General features: G+C 37.7%; 1 protein-coding gene across 1 annotated transcript in view; it reads right to left on the bottom strand.

The window, feature by feature from the left end:
* The window catches only part of LOC134533761 (collagen alpha-1(XV) chain-like), a 405,900-nt gene that overhangs the window by 282,156 nt on the left and 101,183 nt on the right, over positions 1 to 22,561 (bottom strand). Inside the window, exon 2 of the mRNA XM_063371399.1 lies at positions 1,000 to 1,070. Within this exon, the coding sequence (XP_063227469.1) occupies positions 1,000 to 1,070 (71 nt within the window). The remainder of the gene's footprint in view (positions 1 to 999; positions 1,071 to 22,561) is intronic.

Here is a 22,561-nt window from a genome sequence, read left to right as displayed (position 1 = left end):
ATATATAATCAATCAATAGGTTATCAGTTGAAATTTTATATTAAAAATATTGTTATAGTTTAAGCAGACATTAAAAACATTAAAATTAAATAATAAATGCGTTTCATCAATTTAAACATTGATAAACAAGTTTTAATCAAATATAGAGATAGGGAGTTTCTTGCGTCACCTATATTTCACGACAGGATGGATATTAAATACAAAAATATAGTTGCGTTGCTTCTTTAATGGTCCTAGTTTCCTTCAACTATTTTCGAATGATTTAAACCGTCAGACGACACATAAAAATTAAAATAACAAACCTGGGCAGCCTACTGAACATGCAACAAAGAGAGACACAACAGAACATAAGTCTGTAAAGTCAGTCACGCCCAGGGACAGCTCGAGGACCGCTCAGGGTCCCGCGAATAGCAAGCCCCGCGCCTGCCTTTTCATTTCTTTACGTCCGCTGCTTGTCTAGTTCTCTGTTAGAAATTATATCTTCAATTAGCGGGAACTTCAATTGAGTTTTCACGATTATGTATAACAAATTTTCAAAGATTTTATTGCTCATACAAATACGCGATTATTTCACCAGAGCTTTATTGTTGCCATTTATAAAACTATCCCGAGTATAATTTATCGAGAGAGAAAAAATTATCAAAAAAAATTAGTAAAATCATTGTTGGAAATCAAGGTCGAGTTTGTCATTAGAAAAAATATATTTTAAAGATTATATTTCTAATTTTATGGTTGATGGATCCCGAAACCCCCGGCTACCCAAAAAGGCACACATCCCAAGTATCAGGAAACCGCAAAAGTAAACGGCCAAGGGCCCCACAAAGTCCAGAGCCGCCACTTATATTCCATCTAAACCTCATCATCTCCACGCTACTAGGTCTTGCAGACTGCACAAGCTGAGCACAGGCAAATATAACGCAGTGTCAACGGCGTGCGAGCACTGCCGGGTTGGCCGACGATTGTCACCGGACAACGCTGCCGAGGACTTCAGTTGCCTACCTTGTCCGAAGAGCCCTTGGCAGAAGGACGGCCCGGTCAGCAAGACCGCTGCCAGGACGAGCGTCACCACCCTGGAACACCACGAGAAAACCCTCGAGTTACTTTGTTTGGACGTGTCAAACATGCATGAAGTCACTGGAAGTTTGAACAAACTGCTCTGAAATAAGAGGCCATCATTCCTTGGATAGTGGGCACTAGCCGCGTCAAAGGCTGAAGATTTCACAGACGTTTAGGTCAACATCTTCAGGGTGACATTCTTCCTGAAGATGGTGACTGTAACGTTGAAAGAAACGCCTTTGGCGCAGGTAGAACCAGCAAGCCAAGCAACCTCTAACTGCTCTGAAGTTTTTGTCTTTTGGCAACCTTGCTTGTGGAGCATGGTATCGTTCCTGCCAAGGTTGGCTTATGCATTCAATGTCTTAGCAAGATGACGTTATCTTGTCTTCTCGTAGGTGATACGAGTTTATATGGTTAATGTTTTTTTTTGTGAATACAGTGATTGTTTGTGGTAATGTAATCTGGTTTGGTTGCGAGTTAGTTTTTAGTCGTTGAATAAACCAAATTAACCGGTTCATTCACATACCTTCAGAACTTCAGGCAGGTTCGACATTGTAAATAGGTTTCCATTTTTTTTTCTTTTAAAATTCTAGCATTCACACATACTCAAATGAAATTTAGGAAGTTTCTGTACTTCTCGCAGTTCCAGACGTTGGTTGGCAATTGAATAGTTTGTATTGTTCGGCCAGTCACGTTGTTTCCATTTGAAAAATGTTTATGCTTCCCAGAAGCGAAATTCCGTTGTTGCATGAACGCAAAATGATGTTTCGGGTGTGTCGTTCAAGAAGTGAGTAGAAGCAGGTATGTGTCCGTTTCAACGTCCTAGGAAGCAAGAAAAATCTTTTTTAATATTTTAAAGTAGGCTTTTATTAATATTTTTTCTGATATTGTCAATTCAAAGGCGGGGCGAAGTGGTCAAGCGCATGGCCTGGAGAACGGTCAGCTCTGGTCCGATACTCATTGGTACAGGTTTTTTTTCTCACCTTTACATTAATTTAGTAAGTTAATATATATATAAATCGAAATTGTTTTAAATAATACATTTTTGAATTGCATTTACTCTACAGCGTGGTTTTTGATTTTAACTTTTGTCCTTCAATAGCAACGTTCAGCAAACGTTTAGCAACATTGCACATTAGTACGACCAACTGCCAACAGGTGGTACTAGCAGTAAACCTATTCGCATACTATTCAACCCTCAGAAATGCTTCCTTTACATTGTTGCTGCGATTGCTAAGGGATGTGAGGATGTGTGTGGTGTGGACGCATCCCTGTGTACATGGATACAGTCCCTGTGGACCCCTGAACGTCACCTGTAGAAAGGGCAACGTCCGCCATGTTTGAGGAAGTCTGCTGGCGAAGTCGCGGAATCGCCCGAGCGAGAGGCCACCGCGCTGGCGACATGGCGCCGACTAGCGGCCCGCTGGGAAATCACGTCGTCTCGTCGCGTCGCGTGGAACCTTTAGAGTAATTGTTCCTTATCGCGTATTCAGTTCATATCAAAATCAAATATATTTTGTTTATGGTACAGTTTCGAAACAAAGACACATTCAACTGCTCACTGAATTTTAATGTTTTACGTTAAAACACGTTTAAATACGTTACAAGGAACAATGGCTCTCGAGGGCAATGTTCCTTTATCGCGTATCTAGTTCAAATCAATCTTTTTTAGATCGCATAACTTCAAAATATAAAATAATTAATTAATTGTTCAGTTTCAAATCAAAAACACGTTCAAATGCTTACTTTATTATTATTTTTTTTAAATTTCAAATACAATTGGATACGTTACACGTAACAATTACTCCCGGTAACAATGTTCCTAAACGTATTACATTTATTTTAAAAATCAACATATTTTTTTTGTGATTTAAGAGTTTTACATCACAAACACGTCCAATTGCTTTTTTTTATTTATTGTTAAAATACAAATGATTACGCAATAAGAAACGATTAACCGCTTGCCTCTCTCTTCGTCAGGACTGCAGGTCGATTTGAAGCGTGTCTTAAACTGCGATTTGTACCTGAATCACTTCGCCAGTTTTCAGCCCTGGTTTTTCGTGTCGAACCGTGGAGAACGGGAAAATTCATGGATTCGTTTCACGGTAGTCTATAATTCAAATACTTCAAGTTTTGTGCATGTCCTATTATTGTTTAAGAGTTAAATAATTGCGTTATTTTCTAGATGTAGGTTATAATGTGCATAATCAAGTCAATCTCATGTGATAATTGGCTGCTGAAACATTTCTCTATTGTTTCTCGTTTTAGTTGATGAATGCTTTCTAGTCCCTCAAGATGTGTCGAACATCCTTGCTCCAGGGTCAATGGTTATTCAGTGTAGGAAATTTCTCAATCTAGACTGTCAGCAAACAATAAAACCAAATTATTCAAGTCTCTTGTTACTTCCTCGGAGATGATGTGGAGAACTTGAGCCAGTGAGGAACTCACAACAAAAGAAGCGTCGAATAACAGACTACCCAATTGAGAAGTATCTCAAGTCAGTAGTAGCCAATTGACAGGTCGCATTTTCCCGAGAATGCAGAGGAATGTAAAGTGTTATCATAGAGGTCATTGAATCCGCAAATTTCTCCAGGCCCTAGCAATCATCTCTTCGCTCATGCTAAACGCAATACTCTATGTCAATGGTGAAGCTTCGATTGACTTTTTAATCGTGTGGATTGACACAACAGCAGCAGTTGTGAAATTCCAAGTTATCGTGCACATTTAATGTGACGTTTAGCTTCGGACACGTTGCTCGGTTGCCAGAGTCAAACCTATATTGTGTGTGTGTGTGTGTATATATATATATATATATATATATATATATATATATATATATATATATGCTACCGAATGAAACCACGAAATCCTCTTTCCTCTATTTTGCGCACTCTAGGCTAAAGATGTTCCAATGAGTTCTGGTCACTGGTTAATTAGTTATGCGGCGCCTTGTTTCACTAATATGACAGACACCATCATGGATTGTGATGTCACGGCGGCGAAATTTGAACAAAACATTTGCCTTAGAAAATATGAAAATTCCTTATTGAGGCTTAAATTCCCAATGAAAAAGCTTCCAATAATCCTCTGGGGGAACCTTTGACCTTGACCTTGACCATAAAAATGAAATCATTAATTTTCAACCAATGTGTCGATCCGAGATCATTGCTGTGAACCGACCCGAAAGTCGGTTCACACCGAAGTTGCCAATGACGTTCGCTCAGCACTGATTGAGTTCAACGGAGCAACGGAAGACGTGGTCGAACGATGATTAAAACCAGCCAATGACTTGATATCACGCCTGAACTCTGGTGGAGCAACTGGCAAGTAGACGTGCTTCTTTCTCACAGAGGCGATGATGACTAGAGGTGTAAAAGAAACGAAAAAAAGCGTACCCGTATGTATTCGTTACTATAACAATTAGTACTCGTTACTATCGTATCGTTACGTTACTCGTTACTTCTGATACCGCATAACATGCTATGTTATGTTGCAGCAACGAATCAAGTCATATTGCGTACGCGTACGGTATGACGTCGCGTAAATAATAATAAACCGAATATAAACAATTAGCAATATTTGATAATTAACAGTTTTTGTTAACCAAGAAACAATTAAATCTCATTAGAGCGGCTTTATTATATTATCACTTTTAAGATAAGAACAAAAAACACGTGAAGATACGCGATAATAAAAACAAAGACATACATATTTCTAAATTGTAAAAAATACTTTCTTACGTTGTTTATGTTCCAATCTCAAACTTTTGTCTACACACACAATACCTTTAATAAACAGTAAAAAACTTGGACGACGAATTTCCAAATTATACTTTACTTAAAAAACAAACATCGTTCTTTGTAACGTACGTTTTTTAATTTAACGAATAAGCGCGCGCATGCGTAAAACATACGAAAAATGCGAGTAACGAAATGCATCCGTGTGTAACGTTTCGTTACTCGGTACTAGATGGCGCGCCCGTTACTCAGTACCGAACACATACGGTTTGCTACAGCTCTAATGATGACACTATCGCCTTGTGCAAAATGAAACAGAAGAGCTCTTGAAGGGGTTGGACGGTTAGAAGTGGGGGGAGGGGTTGTAGTAGGCGGTGTCGAGTGTGTCTAAGCGCACGGGCTTTCAAATTAGCGCCAGCAGAGAACGCGTCGTGACTCGTGCAAGGAATGCATTCACGGCGAGCAAGTCTTTCGAAGAGCTTGGATCAGACAGTCTTTCGTATGGTTTCAGGGCCATATCACAAGCCAGTAAAAAAAAAAAACTTTTAGTGTATTTTACTAATTCCTAGACACCTGTAAAAACTCACGTAACCTCGTAGCCTCAGGCCAGAATCAACAGACGTGAGTGTAGTCAAGTAGATGTTATGTGATCATTGGCTACTTCCACATAGCAAGTTCTCTCGAACATAATAGGTCAGGCCATTACCTATGTTTTTGTCATTGGCTTCCAGTATTTCGAAGCGTGTCAACTAACCCGTGATCCAATTACCACTGTTAACAAAAAATTATCTAATTTTTCGGGTATCTCTCAATTTATAAGAAATCTAAAAATACCAATGAAAACTTTTTTTTACATCCACGACAGCAGACCAAACATAAAGTTTTTTAGCGTAATTTTTTCTGGCTGCTTAAGAAGTGTCTCAGTGCTATTAAAATTAGGCTATTGTTTCACGCTTGAAATGAGAAGTATTAATTATTTTTAAATTTGTTCTTTAAAAGTTAGGATTTTTATGTTCTATTTTTTTAAACGAAGGAACATATGTTATTGTAAAATTGGCAGGTGCATTGTCAACAGATAATACATAAATTATTTTTTTTTTTCAAATTCACGTGGCAACAGCCCACAAGTCAAACCAATGCAGACAACTACCGCGTAAGTCTGAGAACTTTTCTTACGAGACTGCCTTGCTACAAAGGTATACATTCCAAATAATGATTTAAATATGAATTGGATGCCTTAGATTTGTAAGAGTGCTGAACTTGATTTCAATACAAAATTTGATATCATAGCTATAAAGTTAGAAAGAATTTTTTTTTTTTTTTTTTTTTTTTTTTTTTTACAATTCAAAGGCAGGAATCTTTAAACAAATTTAAGTGGCTAGTATGAGTATATTCAGGCATTGCCGGTGGCCTACAATTAGGAGTTGAGTTCTGTTCGCGCATGTCTGTCACACAGGAGCTCTTTTGCAAAATCGGCAGTTCCCACGACCTGAGCCGAAATTTCTCTCGTGTTCTTTCATGAGCTATTGCACAGAATGCCACCCCCCCCCCCCCCCCCCCCCATTTAACTCTCAGTTGATACCCAATCATTTCAAATCTTTTTTATTTTCCCATTCCTTCGAACCTCAACAGCATTACGACCCTGATTTCACCCATCTGAAGGACAGGGACATGACTCATATCTCAGGTAAAGTGGTACTAACCCTGCTGCCGGTGCGAGGTTACTATCGCTGGTCCGCCATTTTGGATTGTTATGTCACTGCGGCCATCTTGGATGACCAGAACCGTGAACTTTGACCCTGACCTTGGCTCCAGCCACCATCTTTGATACCGCCATTTTGAATTATGACTTCACAAGCTCCATTTTCCCCCCGCCATTTTGATTCTAAAGATTTCAGGCATTTGGGATTCAGACTTAATAATTGAAAATTTCATTACAGCCGCCATTTAGAAAATCCGCATTTATTATCAGAAAATCGTGGAAATAATTCAAAGTTTATAAACTAATATTTTAGTACAAACTTTCTGCATTTTTTATCCGCCATTATGAATTAAAACATAACTGTTGCACATTTATGCTAGGAAATTAAAAATATTAAAATTTATATAAAAAGATTATTTAAAAACATGTTTTAAAATTTTAATTTTTAAAAAGAAATTACGTCATGGATTTCTAAGTCTTCGGTTTTGACCCGCTGAGTACAGAATATAAACTGTGACGGATCCTTCCTTTGTGTGAGCTAGTGTAACGTCACATCCACCATCACGTTTTCGTCAGCTGGAGGCCGCCATTTTGGATTATGACATCATCAGGAGCCAACTTATTACTAAAATAATAAGATAAACAAATGTCGTTTGGCGACAACGTGGATGAACAACAAAACGCTAGTGTTTGGTTACGACGTTAAAGTTTTTCAGTTTTGTAGTGAAGCCTCCCTCTGGAATCAAAAGTGAGGAAACAAATGTTTGGGGCGTTCCTTGTGAGAGTGGTTCCTCGTGAGAGTGGTTGCTCGTGAGAGTGGTTCCTCGTGAGAGTGGTTGCTCGTGAGAGTGGTTCCTCGTGAGAGTGGTTGCTCGTGAGAGTGGTTCCTCGTGAGAGTGGTTCCTCGTGAGAGTGGTTCCTCGTGAGAGTGGTTGCTCGTGAGAGTGGTTGCTCGTGAGAGTGGTTGCTCGTGAGAGTGGTTCCTCGTGAGAGTGGTTCCTCGTGAGAGTGGTTCCTCGTGAGAGTGGTTGCTCGTGAGAGTGGTTCCTCGTGAGAGTGGTTCCTCGTGAGAGTGGTTGCTCGTGAGAGTGGTTGTTCGTGAGAGTGGTTCCTCGTGAGAGTGGTTGCTCGTGAGAGTGGTTGCTCGTGAGAGTGGTTCCTCGTGAGAGTGGTTCCTCGTGAGAGTGGTTGCTCGTGAGAGTGGTTCCTCGTGAGAGTGGTTGCTCGCGAGAGTGGTTGCTCGTGAGAGTGGTTGCTCGTGAGAGTGGTTGCTCGTGAGAGTGGTTGCTCGTGAGAGTGGTTGCTCGTGAGAGCGGAGTTGCTCGGGAGTGCGCGCTCGTCAAAGGACCGCCGCCGCGGCGTGGGTGGTCAGGGACTGTTTGCCCGGGCTCGCCGCGGCGATAACCCCGCGGGCCCCGGGGTCGAAGGCGCGCCGCGCTTAACGGACACTCTGGGTCCGTGCGTGCCGCGGACATCCCTCCGTCCTGACACTGGACATGCCGCCAGAGAGCTCGTGGGGCGATGTGGACACCCCTGAGTGGGTGCGAAATTTCATCTCGTTAGTTAACCGATATTTATTTACAGTATTCTTGGGCAGCCTGCTCAAAGCTGCTACTAACAGAACGTAAATCTTCACTACTGTATGCTCTAACGCACTTAAATCTGCCAAATTACTAATATATATATATATTTGAAATATATGGTCCTTTTTTAATAATATAAATTTTAAAAATTCAGGTTCTTAAAACCTTGCTGTTTCTTACTTGTTCTAGAGTAAAATATAGTGTAGCCGTGTTTTCTGATATCTTACTGCACGTAGTCCACGGAAAAACAAAAATCTTTTTAAAAACATAGACTAATGATTTGACATATCCCCATTTTGGACTACTGAGCATATTTGGGTTATAAATTTGAAAACTTAACTATCAAAACATTGGCATGTTCGTTTTATTTCAAATGGTTCTTTATCAAACAATTGTTAAAATTATTCGTTTGTTAAGTAATTATTTGACTCATAAAAACTTCAGTGACGAAGAAAACACTTAATGCTTTGGAGATCTTACATGGAAAAGGATGCTATAAGGAAAAAAAAAACAGGCTAAAAATGAGGTGGAATAACTTTAGCCAATTATTTTTATGCTGAAATAACTAAGACTGAAAGATCTAAGGCTGAGCTATGGTTTTCCTTATGATTCATTGTGAATCGATATTTTACAAGTCGTTACCGCGCTGACTGCCGTCTGTAATGAAACATTGTTTTGAATGTTTGGTTGCCAGAGCGTCGTGCAATGTTGGACTGTATGACGTTTCCACCGCGCAGCTGTCTACATCCACACTAAGTATACACTTTAAAGGATGAGTTCTCTCCCTCTCCGTATTTTAGTCTTTTACTGCTCGGATGTGCTGAGAGAAACCACTTTTCTCGCTACAGAAAGAAACAGTATACGTCTGCTATAGGCAGTAGCCTACATAACAGCTGTACTTTGACGGCTTGACTTAGTCAATAAAATCTAAGAGAAAATGCAGCTTGATAATTAATATTACTTTAAAAATTTACACATTAATTCCGTTATTTTATTTCGTTTCGCTCTTTACGTACCATTCTCTACCTAAAACGTTATTACACAAAACCTGCAGGTCCTTAAAAAATTTCAAAATATTTTAACTAAATATTTTTATACATAAATGCAGCAGTATCTAAGATTGTAATATAGTTTTAATATTATCTGAATGGCGTTTCCAAACATATTTTATTAGAAAAATTACATTATTATTTAAAAATGTAAAATAATCGAAAAATGTAAAAATAACGATACTATCTAACCTTTTACTCTAAAATATTTATACGGATAACATATATGTATACATAATTAAGATAGTTCTTAAAAAAGCAACGCATACTAACATGCAGTTTTTTTACATGGTTACTAAATTAGAATTACCATTTGAATAAAATTACTGAAAACATGTTAAATTCATAGTAATAAACTTATTTGGTACATAATGTTGATGGCAATAATAACTCTGTAACCCAAAACAACTTTCAGCTTTAACACATAGAGTTTATATTTTTATAACAAGGTTTATAGATAATTTTTTTATTTAATTTAATTTGGAAATTTAGTGCTTTGTAATTTCATTCTGACAACTTCTTTTAAAAAGTTACGGAATGATGACTAATAGGTAATAAATATGTTTGTTTTTTTGCAGAAAAATATTTTTCAAGCATTAAACAGGTTTGTATGTCAGGAGAACAAATTATCTTAAACGTAAAGGTAATATAAATATTACTTTTCGAATATGTGGAGAGTATTGAAAAAAATTATACAATCATTTTAAATACCCAATTTTTTTAAACAGATATGTGGTTGATGGTTGGTACCAGAGTGCCTCTTCAATGCAATCGGCGTAAAAATGTCTTCTAACAATTTTAGGCCTTTCCAAGTTTTATTTCTACGAGTTCCTTCTTTGACTGATTAATTTTACAAACTGGTAAATACTGAAACTGATTTTAAAACCACAAATAATTTGCCTGGAAGGTTTTTCATGCCGCAAGTACATGAACATCAGTGGGATAAAAAAAATTGCGTTATTTTACCGTTGGATTTTTTTTGACGTGATAACGTCTCATAAATCGATGAACGCCGGCTGCACGCACGAAAAAGTGTCACGTTCCGCCTGAGCCGAGCGTGCAAGAACCGGCCAACCACCGTGCGAGAAAGTCTTCTATAATATCAAACAGGTTAAGGCGGGCTTTTTAACTAATTGTTCGTGATTATATTTAAATAAATTATTTAAATTAAATTTGCATAAACTGTAGGTAATATTTGAAAATTAAAAAGTATTCAATTTTTCATCAATGTTTTCTTATTTCGTTATCACGTAAAATTATCGTCCGCAAACCGACTTTACAGACTACCCCCTTTTTATTGTTGTTGTTGCCTCTCTGCGTCCCAGGACTCTTACTACCTATTTAAAAGCATTTATCAATTTTAATTTGTAAAATTAATTATAATGTGTTTATTTTCATGTAGTTATTAATAATCTATGTTAATTTGCTTCTATGTTGCCCCCCCCCTTTTTTTGTGTTATTAAAATGTTTATAGGTTGTGCCCGATTGTGAGAATTGGTTATTCAATTATTTTGGCTCGCGCGGTGAATGGTTGTCTGCAGAGGCAGTGACCGGTGCATGTATTCCTGCTGCAGTGCTAAAGCACAGGGAAGTGATGGCGTGCAGAGGAGAGAGCGAAACAGGATACTGTTCTCCTTTGACGCAGGCGGACACACACACACACACAGCTCTCTGAGCTGGAACCGACGTGAGCTCCAACACGGGCGTGTGTTTGTTCGTCTGTGGAACCGATAGGCGGACAGCGCTCGGCCACTATACCGCCGGACAGCTCGCGACAGAGGTGCAGGCAGGAGTACGAGCCGTGTCCAGTGGCGGTGACTCCTGGTGAGACAGATTATCCCGACCTTACGGCCGGCATTCTCACATTCCCCTCACACATAAGGGTAGGGCGGGAGAAACTTCCAGTTCGTTTTATAAACACATTCCAGAGATTATTATTTTAAACAGAACTGTTAGGGATCACTCCCTGTTGTTTGATCGGAAAAGGTGTTAGAGCTTCGGCAATGACCAGCGGCTGGGGCCACCAACCCAGCATAGTCACCGCCTCAGCCCCTTTACCACGCTCAGCTGACCAGACAGTTGGCTGTGTCCTGAGCCCTGAGACGTTATCAGCACTGCTGGCGCCTTCCCCGATCTCCCACATCACACTGGGACCCCTCAAAACAACCCGGTGAACCCGTGGTCCGGTGGAGGCCTATCCAGCCTCTGCTAGCTGTCCAGACTAGTACCGGAGCTATGTTGTCGCTCACCTCGACGACTCCGCATAGGACTCCTGGTGAGACAACTGAGCAGGAGCGTCTCGTAGGACGCGCTGGTTCGAAGGGTGGACACCGCGCTGTTTTGCCAAGTCTGGCGCGCTAGCAGTCCACAACTGCCAATGCTGGCATAAAACCTGGATATGCAATTGAATACTTCATAAATATATCAAAAATTATTTAGTACAATATTAACAGTTTTAAATTTAAAAAAATTATTTGTTTAAAATCGATTGAGAGACCTTTGTGAAAGGGCAGGTATCAATTGTATATATATTTTTTAACTTACAAGATATTTCTTTAAGTATTAAAAAAACATTTAATTTTTTTTTTATTTTATAGCAGGAATGAAATTACATTCAATGACTAGAAGGAGAGAATGTGGTGAAGTTTCATCGAACAACCAGTTTTATATATATATATATATATATATATATACACGCGACAAACCCTTCTTCTGTTACAGTTGCGTTCCGCGGCGAAACATCCGTAGATTTACTGCTAGGTCTAACTGTGTATCGTCAGTTGTTACAATTGTATCGATAGCATCGATAACCGCGGTTACACGGACGTGAAAGATTACTCTGATATTGTCGATCCCACCGATATCGATAGTATCCTAGTTTCAATGTGAGAGACAAGTTAATCTTAAGTCAGCGGACAAAGTTCATGACTGTTAAGCATGGCATGGAACGAAATAACGCCCGGAGATGGATTAGTGATGGAATAAGTAGGTGAATAAAACGTGAGTACTATGAGAAATGTGGACGACCAACAGCAGCATCAGCCACACTTCCGACAGGACGAAAAACGCCCCCTTATCCAAGCAATTATTGCTTTCGACAGTAATTGTTTCCATGTGAAACTTGTCTGCAAAGTGGATATAATTTGAATCAGAATTTTAGTACTTGTAGCATGACTTTTAAATTTTTTATACAAAATCGTTATTTTTATATATTTAATAAACGTAATCGAAGTGTTCAAATTTTCAGAGTTTCTGACAGCTGTGCTGATTTCAAAGGTCAAAATATGAAGCAAAGAACTTGCTGTTTCCATTGAAAATATCTAACAAACATCAATTAACCCGAGGTGAATTAGGTTTTAAGATCAAAGATCATTGGGTTCAAAAAACTTAGACAGCAAGCGTTTCTATTATGAGCATACTAACCCAGAGAAGTTCAGAGTTGCTCCACTCTCCGTCTTATCTGTACCATAAACAAAGTTATATTTCAACTTGCAAACTGTTTTACAAGAGTTTATTATTATCTTCAAAAATATCCCTTTTAAAGTTAGTCATTTAGGATAAGTATAAAATTAAGATGATTATATACATAGATATTCATTGACTGTTAAAAAATGCTCTTTTAGGTCTATAACAGCTCTGTGAAGAAAATGATTCCGCATTCCTTTAAATAAAAGCATTTTATTATTATATTTATAGTTATTGATTACCTTAATATATGAAGTACCCAAGGGAAAATTAAAAAAGTTGGTTATAAGTAAAATAACTGTAAAAAATTTAACCTATTTTTATCCATGTGGTAAAACATAGACATTGGCCACCCACGGGAAAAGTTGTGACCTAAAAAGATTTACGATGAGTATGATGTCCTTATTATACTTGTAACTGCGTGATTGTCTCGCGCAAAGAGGTTTTCGTACGCTCTCTCTTGCCAGCTGTTGCAGCTGGAGGTCCTCTAAGGCTCAATGTCGAGAATCTTGCAGCTAGCTTCTAAGCAAGTGATTTGTTTTCATCTTGTACCCTACACAGTTTGGCCAAATGTCAGTAGGTAAGTTAAATGGTTACATTGAAAAGAGAATATAAAATTAGTTTAAGCAATAATTAAATAAACTCATTTATATGTAAAAAATTTGATAGTTTAATGTTTTTAAAGTTTATTTTCAATTGTTTTATACGACAATATTTTTTCCCGCCATTCATAAAAGTAAAACGCAAATGGATAAAATAATAAGATAATTTCAATGTTAACACCAAATTGAAATTTTTCCACTGAAATATTCAGTTTTCCACTACAAAACAATGCTACAATATAAATACTATTTTTTTTTTTTTACAAAATATGGGGAAGCTGGTCAAAAGTCATACATTTAATGTATAAGTGTAAATATATACGTTTAAATATATTATCAATTTGTTTTAATAAATTCAATTATCTTAGAATATATTAGGAAAATCAAAAAGACTATTCTTAACGCAAAGAATCGCCAACTTAATTCACTAAAGAAGGTCGTACATGAACTAAAAATAAAATTTAGAACTGAACTTTTCTTTAAATGTTCTAAGATTAAACCTGTCTTTGAAACAAGTAAATTTCGAAGTGTTTTTAACCCCCGACGCAAACAAACTGGTGTTATAGGTATGTTTAACATATGTATCTGTGCAGCTGTGTATCTGTCTGTGGCATCTTAACTCCCAAACGAACGACCCTTTTTTGATTTGGTTTTTTTTGTTTGAAAGGTGACTTGATCGAGAGTGTTCTTAGCTTTGATTCAAGAAAATCTGTTCAGCCGTTTGAAGATCATCAGCTCTTTTCTAGTTGATGAAGGGATGTAAGCAACTTCCGCAGGTACGATCAATTCGAAATTTGGTATCCTGTTACTTCAATGATGTAGCAAGAACATGGTCACCTTGGTGTAGTATGGTACAGAATACAAAAACAAAACAATGGTAAAATACGATGATAGTGTTTAATGCATTATAATTACTAATAGTAGCTTCAAGTGAGAATTGCAAAGTCTGGACTATTTTAATTGTTTTGTATTTCACTCTGATAACTGATTTATATAAGTTTTTATACAGTTGGAGAAAATTTCTCAACAGTTGTCAGGAATAATGCGCAAAATAGTGAAAGTTTATAATTTGCTGGAGAATCGTGACTGAAAATACCTGTGCTGCGTCCACAATCACCTCGCTTGCCTTGCAAAGAAGATTTTGTTGTTGCCAATAATTAAGAATCTGACAGGCTGGTCCATCATATATCCTCACGTTTTTAGCAAACTAAAAAAGAAAGATCACGTTGCTGAGATGCTGTAAATAAACTAGCGTGATCGACCTTCAGAACTCATGAAAGAGTTTTTTGTAGTTGATGTATGGAAGTTCGTGACGCACTGTGGCAACCATTCAAGGCATCCATCATGTCCGTTTGGGATCCTTTAACGAGCGACTACGTTTTTCTGAGTTCGAAACACTAAACGAATTTGACTGAAATACAAACAAAATACTGCTGAGAGCAAGGTAACCTAATCCAACCTCAAACTGACAAAAACTGTACAGTGCCACAATGCTAACATTTTTAGTTAAGAGAAATAAGTACAAATTGAAGAAAAAAAATTGCTAATACATCAATGTGAAAGATAGTATGTTTTATTGTGGGTTTTTTAATCAACCATATATGTATTTACTACAAAGGCTGTTTCTATGAATTCTGGAACAGAGATAGTCCGATAATTAAACTTCTAAAGGGAAACGTGGACTGAAATATTTATGAAAATAACTCACGTTGAAACGGACCGCAATATTTAAAGTTTCTGTAAACATTTATTTCGCAATTACTTTTAGTTTAGATTACATTATAAAATACGCAATTCTAAAATAGTTAATTTTCGTGCCTCTGTGTAGTTATGATACTGTCAGTAGAGTTGTTATTATTATACTGCACAGACAAACACGGTGCCGAGTGTATCGAAACGCTTTGCGACGAAAAGGAAATCCAACCTGCCTCACGACGGTTGCAGCAACAAGTCAGAGATAATTATTCCGTAAAAAAAAAAACAGCGCTGGAAGGCAAACACACGCAGCTGGTGTAATGCGGTTAATTTTACAAGAGAAATTTGTAATGTTTCGGACAGAGCTGCATGTCAAAACGCGCGAGACGGGGTCCCGCTGCGCGATCTAGAATTCCTTCGACAAATACGCGGACACGTCAAAAGATTGATAACCCACCTCCTCCAGGACTGAGATATGGCGCCGCGTCACCTCATTAGCTCGTCGCTGCAGTCTCAGGTTCTCGGTAATGACAGGGTCGCGCCTTGTTATGGCGTGATTTAGGTTTCCTAACGACCGTCGGGCTGACAGTGGGACGCCTTAAACGCTCCCGCTGGAGGAAACCAGTCAACCAGTCCCCCCCCTCGCTGTCTCCCGGACGCTCTGATATACGAGACCAAGACGCTGGTGTAATTGGTGGCTCGCATCGCCCTGGGCGGGGAAAAAGGCCTACAGGAGCCGAGGCCAGGAATAAAGAGACCAGACGGAGTCTTCAGGACCAAAGGGCATGACAGGCCTGGCTGTATTTCACCCCAGTGCCGGTAGCTGTCTTGTCTTACCACCCTCCACCTCTATGATTAACTCCCAGGCTTCGGAAATTACCAGCAATTTTAAACTGAACACGTGTCTCGGCCAACTTGGCGATTTTAAGGGTGAGGGGGTAGGAACGCTATATAAGTAGCAACAGTTTTTTTTTTACGTCATGACAAGCTTGAAACTTTTTAATATTGAAAATTTGTCTTCCTCAAATCCAACATCACAAATTAAGTACTGGCCAGAGAGCGTAACATAGAATTAATAGACTGTTATATTACAGTGTTAGTAATTATACCAGTGTCTTCATAATGGAAATTTATTCTGGCAGCTCGTTAATTTAAACTAAAGGCTTTTCACTTAAACATATACTATGCCTTAAACGCAGCCAAAAATTAAAAAAATAATACAATTGAAAATTGTTGTGTTTTAAAAACTGTTGAAACCAAAGAGGCGGCTTTCTGTTTCTATCTGTACCCCTTAAAGCTGCACTGAAATATTCTTACTGCCAAGGACTACATGGTATCTTCCTGCCACGTGTGTATGTTAACTTTGCTTTCGGAGTTACGACTTGTTACAACGAGTCAATCATTTAAAGGCAAAAAAAAACAAATACGGTTATACTACTTTCATGTTACTTCTTTCTTCAATATGCTTTAGCTAGCTCATTCCTTATTTCCCACTCCCTCCCTGTCCCCACTACTTCCCATTCTCCCACTCCCCTATCACCCACTCCCTCTCTATCACCTACTTCTTCCCTAACTCCCACTCTCTCATTATCTCCAACTACTTTCGTTGTAGTTATTGACTCTCCAAAGTTCCGACATTCATTCCAGAAAAATGAATTTGATCACCATAAATTCGAAGCTTTATGGGTAGAAATTACCATTACTAATGGTGAAAAAGTTTTAATTGGTACCGTTTATCTACCCCTCAATTATCTGTTCCAGACTATAATGAATATTTAGTATTATTAGAAGAAAAATTAAGTAATTACACTTCAAATTCTTTTGTTTGGTGATTTTAATATGCCAGTTATAAACTGAACTAGCAATCATACCCAAAACGTATTGCATTTTAAAAATAAGATCGATGGATGTAAACGCCTAGAAACCATTAGTTATCTTAATCTGGAGTAGTTAAATTTTACCGTCCCATTTACAAAATTTTTAGAGCAAGTATTTTCTTATTTCACATAATAAATGGTCCATCTGGTTGTTGAATTTAGATGACTATAATCTTTAAATAATTTTTTCTGTATTTTTAAAATAACATAATCTAGAGCATTTAAAATTACTATTCAATTCGCCATTATAGTAAAGGTGAATACCTTTAATATATTTTGCTTTAAAATCATTTGACTGGTGACCCCTTTATGAGTGATGTAAAACAAATGGTTGAACTCTTAGCTAGCAGAACAATAATCAAATATTATGTACTCTTGAACAAATACTACCATAACCAAAACCCGGTTTGGATTTCTAACGAATTAATCAAACTAATAAAAACCAAATAATATTAGCATAAAATGTATAAGAAACATAAAATTGATTAATTATTATCGTTTCTCTTATCAAAGAAAACTTGAAAAACCAAAAATTAAAATTAGATAAAAATAAGTGGAAGTCTGATTTAATAAATAAACTCAAGAGTAAACGTAACAGTTTCTGTAAATATTTTATGCTCATGAAGATGGTTACTGGAAAAGTTAAAACCTGCTAGTGAATGACTCACTCATTTAAAATTTTAATACCTAGATAATTTTTTTCGTTAAAATTTACAAAAAAAATTATTTTAGGTATTTAGAAAACTTACTTACATAAAAAAAAAATTCAGTTATCGAAATCTGAAATAATGCTATTAATATATCAGTGCCAACCGTTACTGAGAGTCTGTTTAAGTGGGTCATTAGAAAATTAAGTCAAGTAAAGCCACACTGATGGAATACCTAATTTTCTAAACCAAGGCCCTACTAACATATTTACGCCATTATTAACACATACCTTTAACACTAGATTAATAAATAACACCTTTTCCTTGATATGGAAAAAATTCAATTGTAATACCTATCTTTAAAATGGGGGGAAAAATATAAGTGAAATAATTATAGACACATTTATTTGTTATGTAGTTTTTCAAATGTTTCGAGAAAATTATATATAGGCACATTCATTTTGATCTGAAAAATATAATTTCAGAAAAACCAAATATGTGTTTCAATCAGGAAGATCCACTCTAACAATGTTTTTGGTTATTAACGTAGCCTGGTTCTCTAACTATCTCACAAATAGATATTCTCAGTCAGAGTCGCTAATGTATTATTTTCAAGCTTCTCTTTTTCATCAGGTATTCCTCAGGGCAGTAAAATATCTGTACTTCTTTAACATTTTCATAAATTATATTATAAGTTTAATAAAATAATCAAAGTTTTATTTCTGTATGCTGATGACATTAAATTGTACAAAATCGAAAGTAGAAATAAATTTCTGAATACTTTAAACATAATAATTAAGGTGTTCAGGCATGGTGCTATTGCAATTGTTTGTCACTAAGTTATGAAAAAAATATATATTTTGTATTACTTTCTCAAAGGAAACATACCTAATCATCCATAATTATCAAATCGAAAGTGACGACATTAAACATGTGGGCCACATAAAATATCGAAGAGTTATATTAGATACTAAATTTTATTTTTATTAGCGTGTAGATAATCCTCTTAGTAGTACTTCAAGAACTTTAATATTAATGAAATATATTACTTTTTCCGCAACAACAACTGTCTCAATTCTATGGGCATTCTTGACCTTAATCAGATCAGAATTAGAATACTGATCTGTAATATGGAATCCCATAAGTGTTACTAACTCCAATAAACTAGAAAATATCCAGAAAACAAAACACACACATATGTATAAATATCTGTGAAAAATTTCATTCACCCGACAGCCCTTTTGACTATGTTATATTTTTCTCTAATTTCAAAGTAAATTATCTGTTCATTAGAATTTATCTCTTCATTAGAATTTCCACTAATAATGAAAAATTACTCATTGATTGTTTTTTATAATTTTTTTATTGTTTCGTTTTAATATCGCAAATTTTCTTAAGAAAAATTATTATAAGGGACCAATTGACCCTTCCCAAATGATAAGTAAATAGGTGTGTTAAAACCTATTATACACTGTCGCAACTAGAAACTTTCATTGGAAAATGATATTTTAAATCTATTAAAATACATTATGATATATTTGTGTTTTAAATTAAAAATTTAATTATATTCTTGTCATAATTTTGGGGAAAAAGTAAAAAAAAAAATTTTTTGTAAAATCCACTGAAATAAATTATATCAGATTGATTTTTTTTAAAAAAAAAAGCAGTAAAGTTAAAAAAATATATGTTATGAACTTTATAAAATTTATTTGTTTGCCTGTGTTGTGTGGTCACTTGTATTGTCACTCTATGTATATATTAAATTGTTTGTTTTAACAGTTTTTTTGTGTAATTGTGTGTATGTTAACATATATTTATGTTTAGATTTTGTGGCATTCCATTTGCCAGATCTTGGATGGCTTGCAAAACCAAACAAAATAAATACAATAAATATCCTACTCCCTCTCTATCCCCAACTATTTCACTGTATTTCAATCGCTCCCTATCTTTCACTCCCTCCCTATCTTTCACTCCCTTCCTATCACCCACTTCCTCACTATCTCCTACTTCCTCCCTATCTTCCTATTCTTATTTATCCCCCACTCCCTCCCTGTCATCCACTTCTACCCTATCTCCCACTCCCTTCCTATTTCATACTCCCTCTCTATCTCCTACTTACTTCCTATCTTATTTTTCCTTCCTATCCCCCATTTCCTTTTCGTAACCTTTCTTCTACCCGTATATTTGCCCTGAGACCTTTGTAATCTTTAAATGATCTAGTGTAGGGAAGATGGTGCTAAATATTCCACAATTAACAAATCAGAGGTCACTCTTAAAAAGTTTAATAAAATAATTTGTGGTCGTTAGTTAAGATGAAGCTTAAAATGGTCAGTTAATTTTGCTAAAGTTTGGATATTAACCTCACCTGTGTGTTGACAACACAGATTAGGTTTTTACAGTTGAAATGAACAGCTTTAAACAACTAAAGTTAAATCCGTCTCTTCGTAATGATATCAGTCAATGTATAAATAAAATTACGCGAAATCAGTATATAAAGTACTATCGTGAGAAAAAAATGCAACCTTTGCAACAGTGATACCATTCGCTCAAGTAATGCCAAGTACAACAACTTTTTTCTTACTGTCTAACCAGTTGTATAAATAACTGTGAACAAAACCTGAGATATTATATTTTTAATACGAAATTCAGGTTGCTTAATTTTTTTGAAAAAGCGACGTTTGTTCTCATACAAAGTTATGTTATTCTCAAACGTTTTGTTCAACGGCTGGGATGCTTGGCTTGATGCTGAAGATAGTGTATCAATGTTTGACGCTTCGCGTTCATACTACTAAATTCCACCATAGACAGGTCTTCGCAGATAGCTGTGGCGTTCCGAATGGACATCCAAACCGTGCAGAACTCCGGGCGTCTATTCATCATTTACAAAACCAGTCAAGTTAAATGTAAAAATATCTTGCTATGAATAGATTTTAGAGGTAATACAATCTAATATGGATATTCCACTTGCTGCTAGTTTCGTTTTTATCGTGTGTTTTTGGACAACGAAAAAGACGAAAACATATTTCCTTGCAAGCGGTTTTTAGGTGTAAAATATTTTTGAACGCAGTTTTTTACGTGGACTAGTCGCGTGTAGGGAGAATTTATCTATATTATTCCACCTTATGTTCGGTGCCTGGCGCGTAGAGGCGAAGTGGCGTGCGATGTACGAGCCAGTGTCGCCCGTAGCGCCCCCCGCGTCTTTAAAGCTCAAGCACGCAGCCAGCTCAGCCTGACGTTTACTCAAGAAGGTAGCACTTTAACGGCTACAGACCAACGAAACAGGGAAAGTAATCGTTCTAGGGATAAGCATTTTTTCGCGAATAAATTTCAAACACCTATCTTCCGGCATTATGGTACTACAGTACCTTTAGGTTCTTCTTTGTAACTGGTGGTCGCCTGCAAAAGAAGCCATTGCCTTAGCTGGCCAGGCAATTTACAGGACGTGTAAACTTCTGCACTGAATCACAGTAATTGGGATGACGACAGTGGACTTGCACATTAAGTAAACTCGATCAGACACTGAAACATAGACGATGCTACGCTGTTTTAACTCTCAGCTTGTATTGAAATATTTTCATGGAAAAAAAAAAATTGCATGCATGTAGTCATAGTCTGTAGTTAGGAAAATCTCCCGACATTTCCCAAAAGTTTTTTTTTTCTCGGGACAAACACGTTCCTCTGTAACGTGAGTCCCCGCGTCTCACCACTGCGCCACTTCGTCCTTGAGTATCGCGCAATAAATCTCTCTCGGCGGCATGGGAGGGTTGAGTTTCGAACTGATGGTTGACGGGTTCGCCGCTGATGGCCGGCCGAGGGCCGTTGCCCCAGCGCGACCCCGTGCGCCGCTATCAGCGCGGTGACGTCACCGCGCCGCGACCTCGCGGCCGAGCTGGAGGGGGGGGGGGGGCAGCCTTCTTTTCACAGACGAGAGAGCCAAACGTCCGATCGTGCATCTTCGGTTTTATTTTTTTGTTCATTGTAAATAAATATGGCGGTGTTAATAAAAGGATACTAAAGGTCAATTAGGATAGGTTAGCTACATTATAAATACTTTAAAACATTGTGGACGGTTGATTTGGTTAGGATGGCTACATTAAAGATAAGGGAAAAAAAAAAACTTCGGGGAACTTCGGGTATTGGCTCTCTCGTCTGTGAAAAGAAGGCTGCCCCCTCGAGCGGGAGTTGCCGCGCCGCGGAACATTCGCGAGTTCGACGACCTTCGCCGCGCTCCAGGCCAGCGGGACACTTCGGGCGGACCACGTGGGCTGCAGACACGGGCCAGCCGCCGGGACGATGCCGGGACGGGAGGTCTCCGACGGCTTCCCCGCTGGCGCGTCCGCTACCAGCACAGAGTGGCCAGGGCGTCGTGCCTTGGAGCGCTGGCTTGGCAAACTAAAGGGCAGAAATTAGCTCTCCGGCTTTTTCCCTGATGGTCGATATGTGCTGCAGTGGGAAAACGTTTCCTAATGTTTATACACAGAGGCGTAACTTCTGCTTTTCAAATGGGGTGGCAAAGACATACTACCGGGGGCTGGGGTTATGGAATGTCTCCACTTGTGAGCGTGGTCCTCCAACGGGAATTTTTAAAAAAAAAAGTAGCTTTAAATTTTTTAAAGCTTTTTGAAGTGAAACTTCTAATGCGACTTTCAACAAGGTTGCGTTAAACGTTCAACGCTCCTGGGGAGGGGGAATAGAAAGAGACAGAGCGAGAGTGAACGCGTGGCAGTCGAACGCATGCGCGTAGTATACCTGTTACAGGCCAGCGCGAGCGTTAGCAACGAGTAGCGTCCAATATTCCAACGCAAGAGGGAGAGAGAAAGAAAGATACACAAAGGTAGAAAGTAGGAGAGAGAAAGAGAGTGAGTCGGTAGATCCCAAGCACATGCGCGTGGTATTCTTGCTATGCAGCGAAGTAAACAGTGAAGTTTCACTTCTTCCGCGCGGAGGGACTCCACGCACTATTTTTTTTTTTACTACTTTCACCACAAAACACAAAATAATTGCTAACATTCTCTTTCCACCCTGATAGATTAATATGTAGATATATTTATTAATAGAGTTTGTGGGGTGGCAACTGTCACCCATTGCCACCTCCGAATTTCCTTCTATGTTTATAAGTGATATGTGTGCATTCAGCCAAAAATCTTA

Source organism: Bacillus rossius, chromosome 7 (assembly GCF_032445375.1).
Source record: "Bacillus rossius redtenbacheri isolate Brsri chromosome 7, Brsri_v3, whole genome shotgun sequence".
NCBI classification, from domain to species: domain Eukaryota; kingdom Metazoa; phylum Arthropoda; class Insecta; order Phasmatodea; family Bacillidae; genus Bacillus; species Bacillus rossius.
The sequence above is the reverse complement of the archived record's forward strand: the minus strand, read 5'-3'. Positions and strand labels throughout refer to the sequence as shown.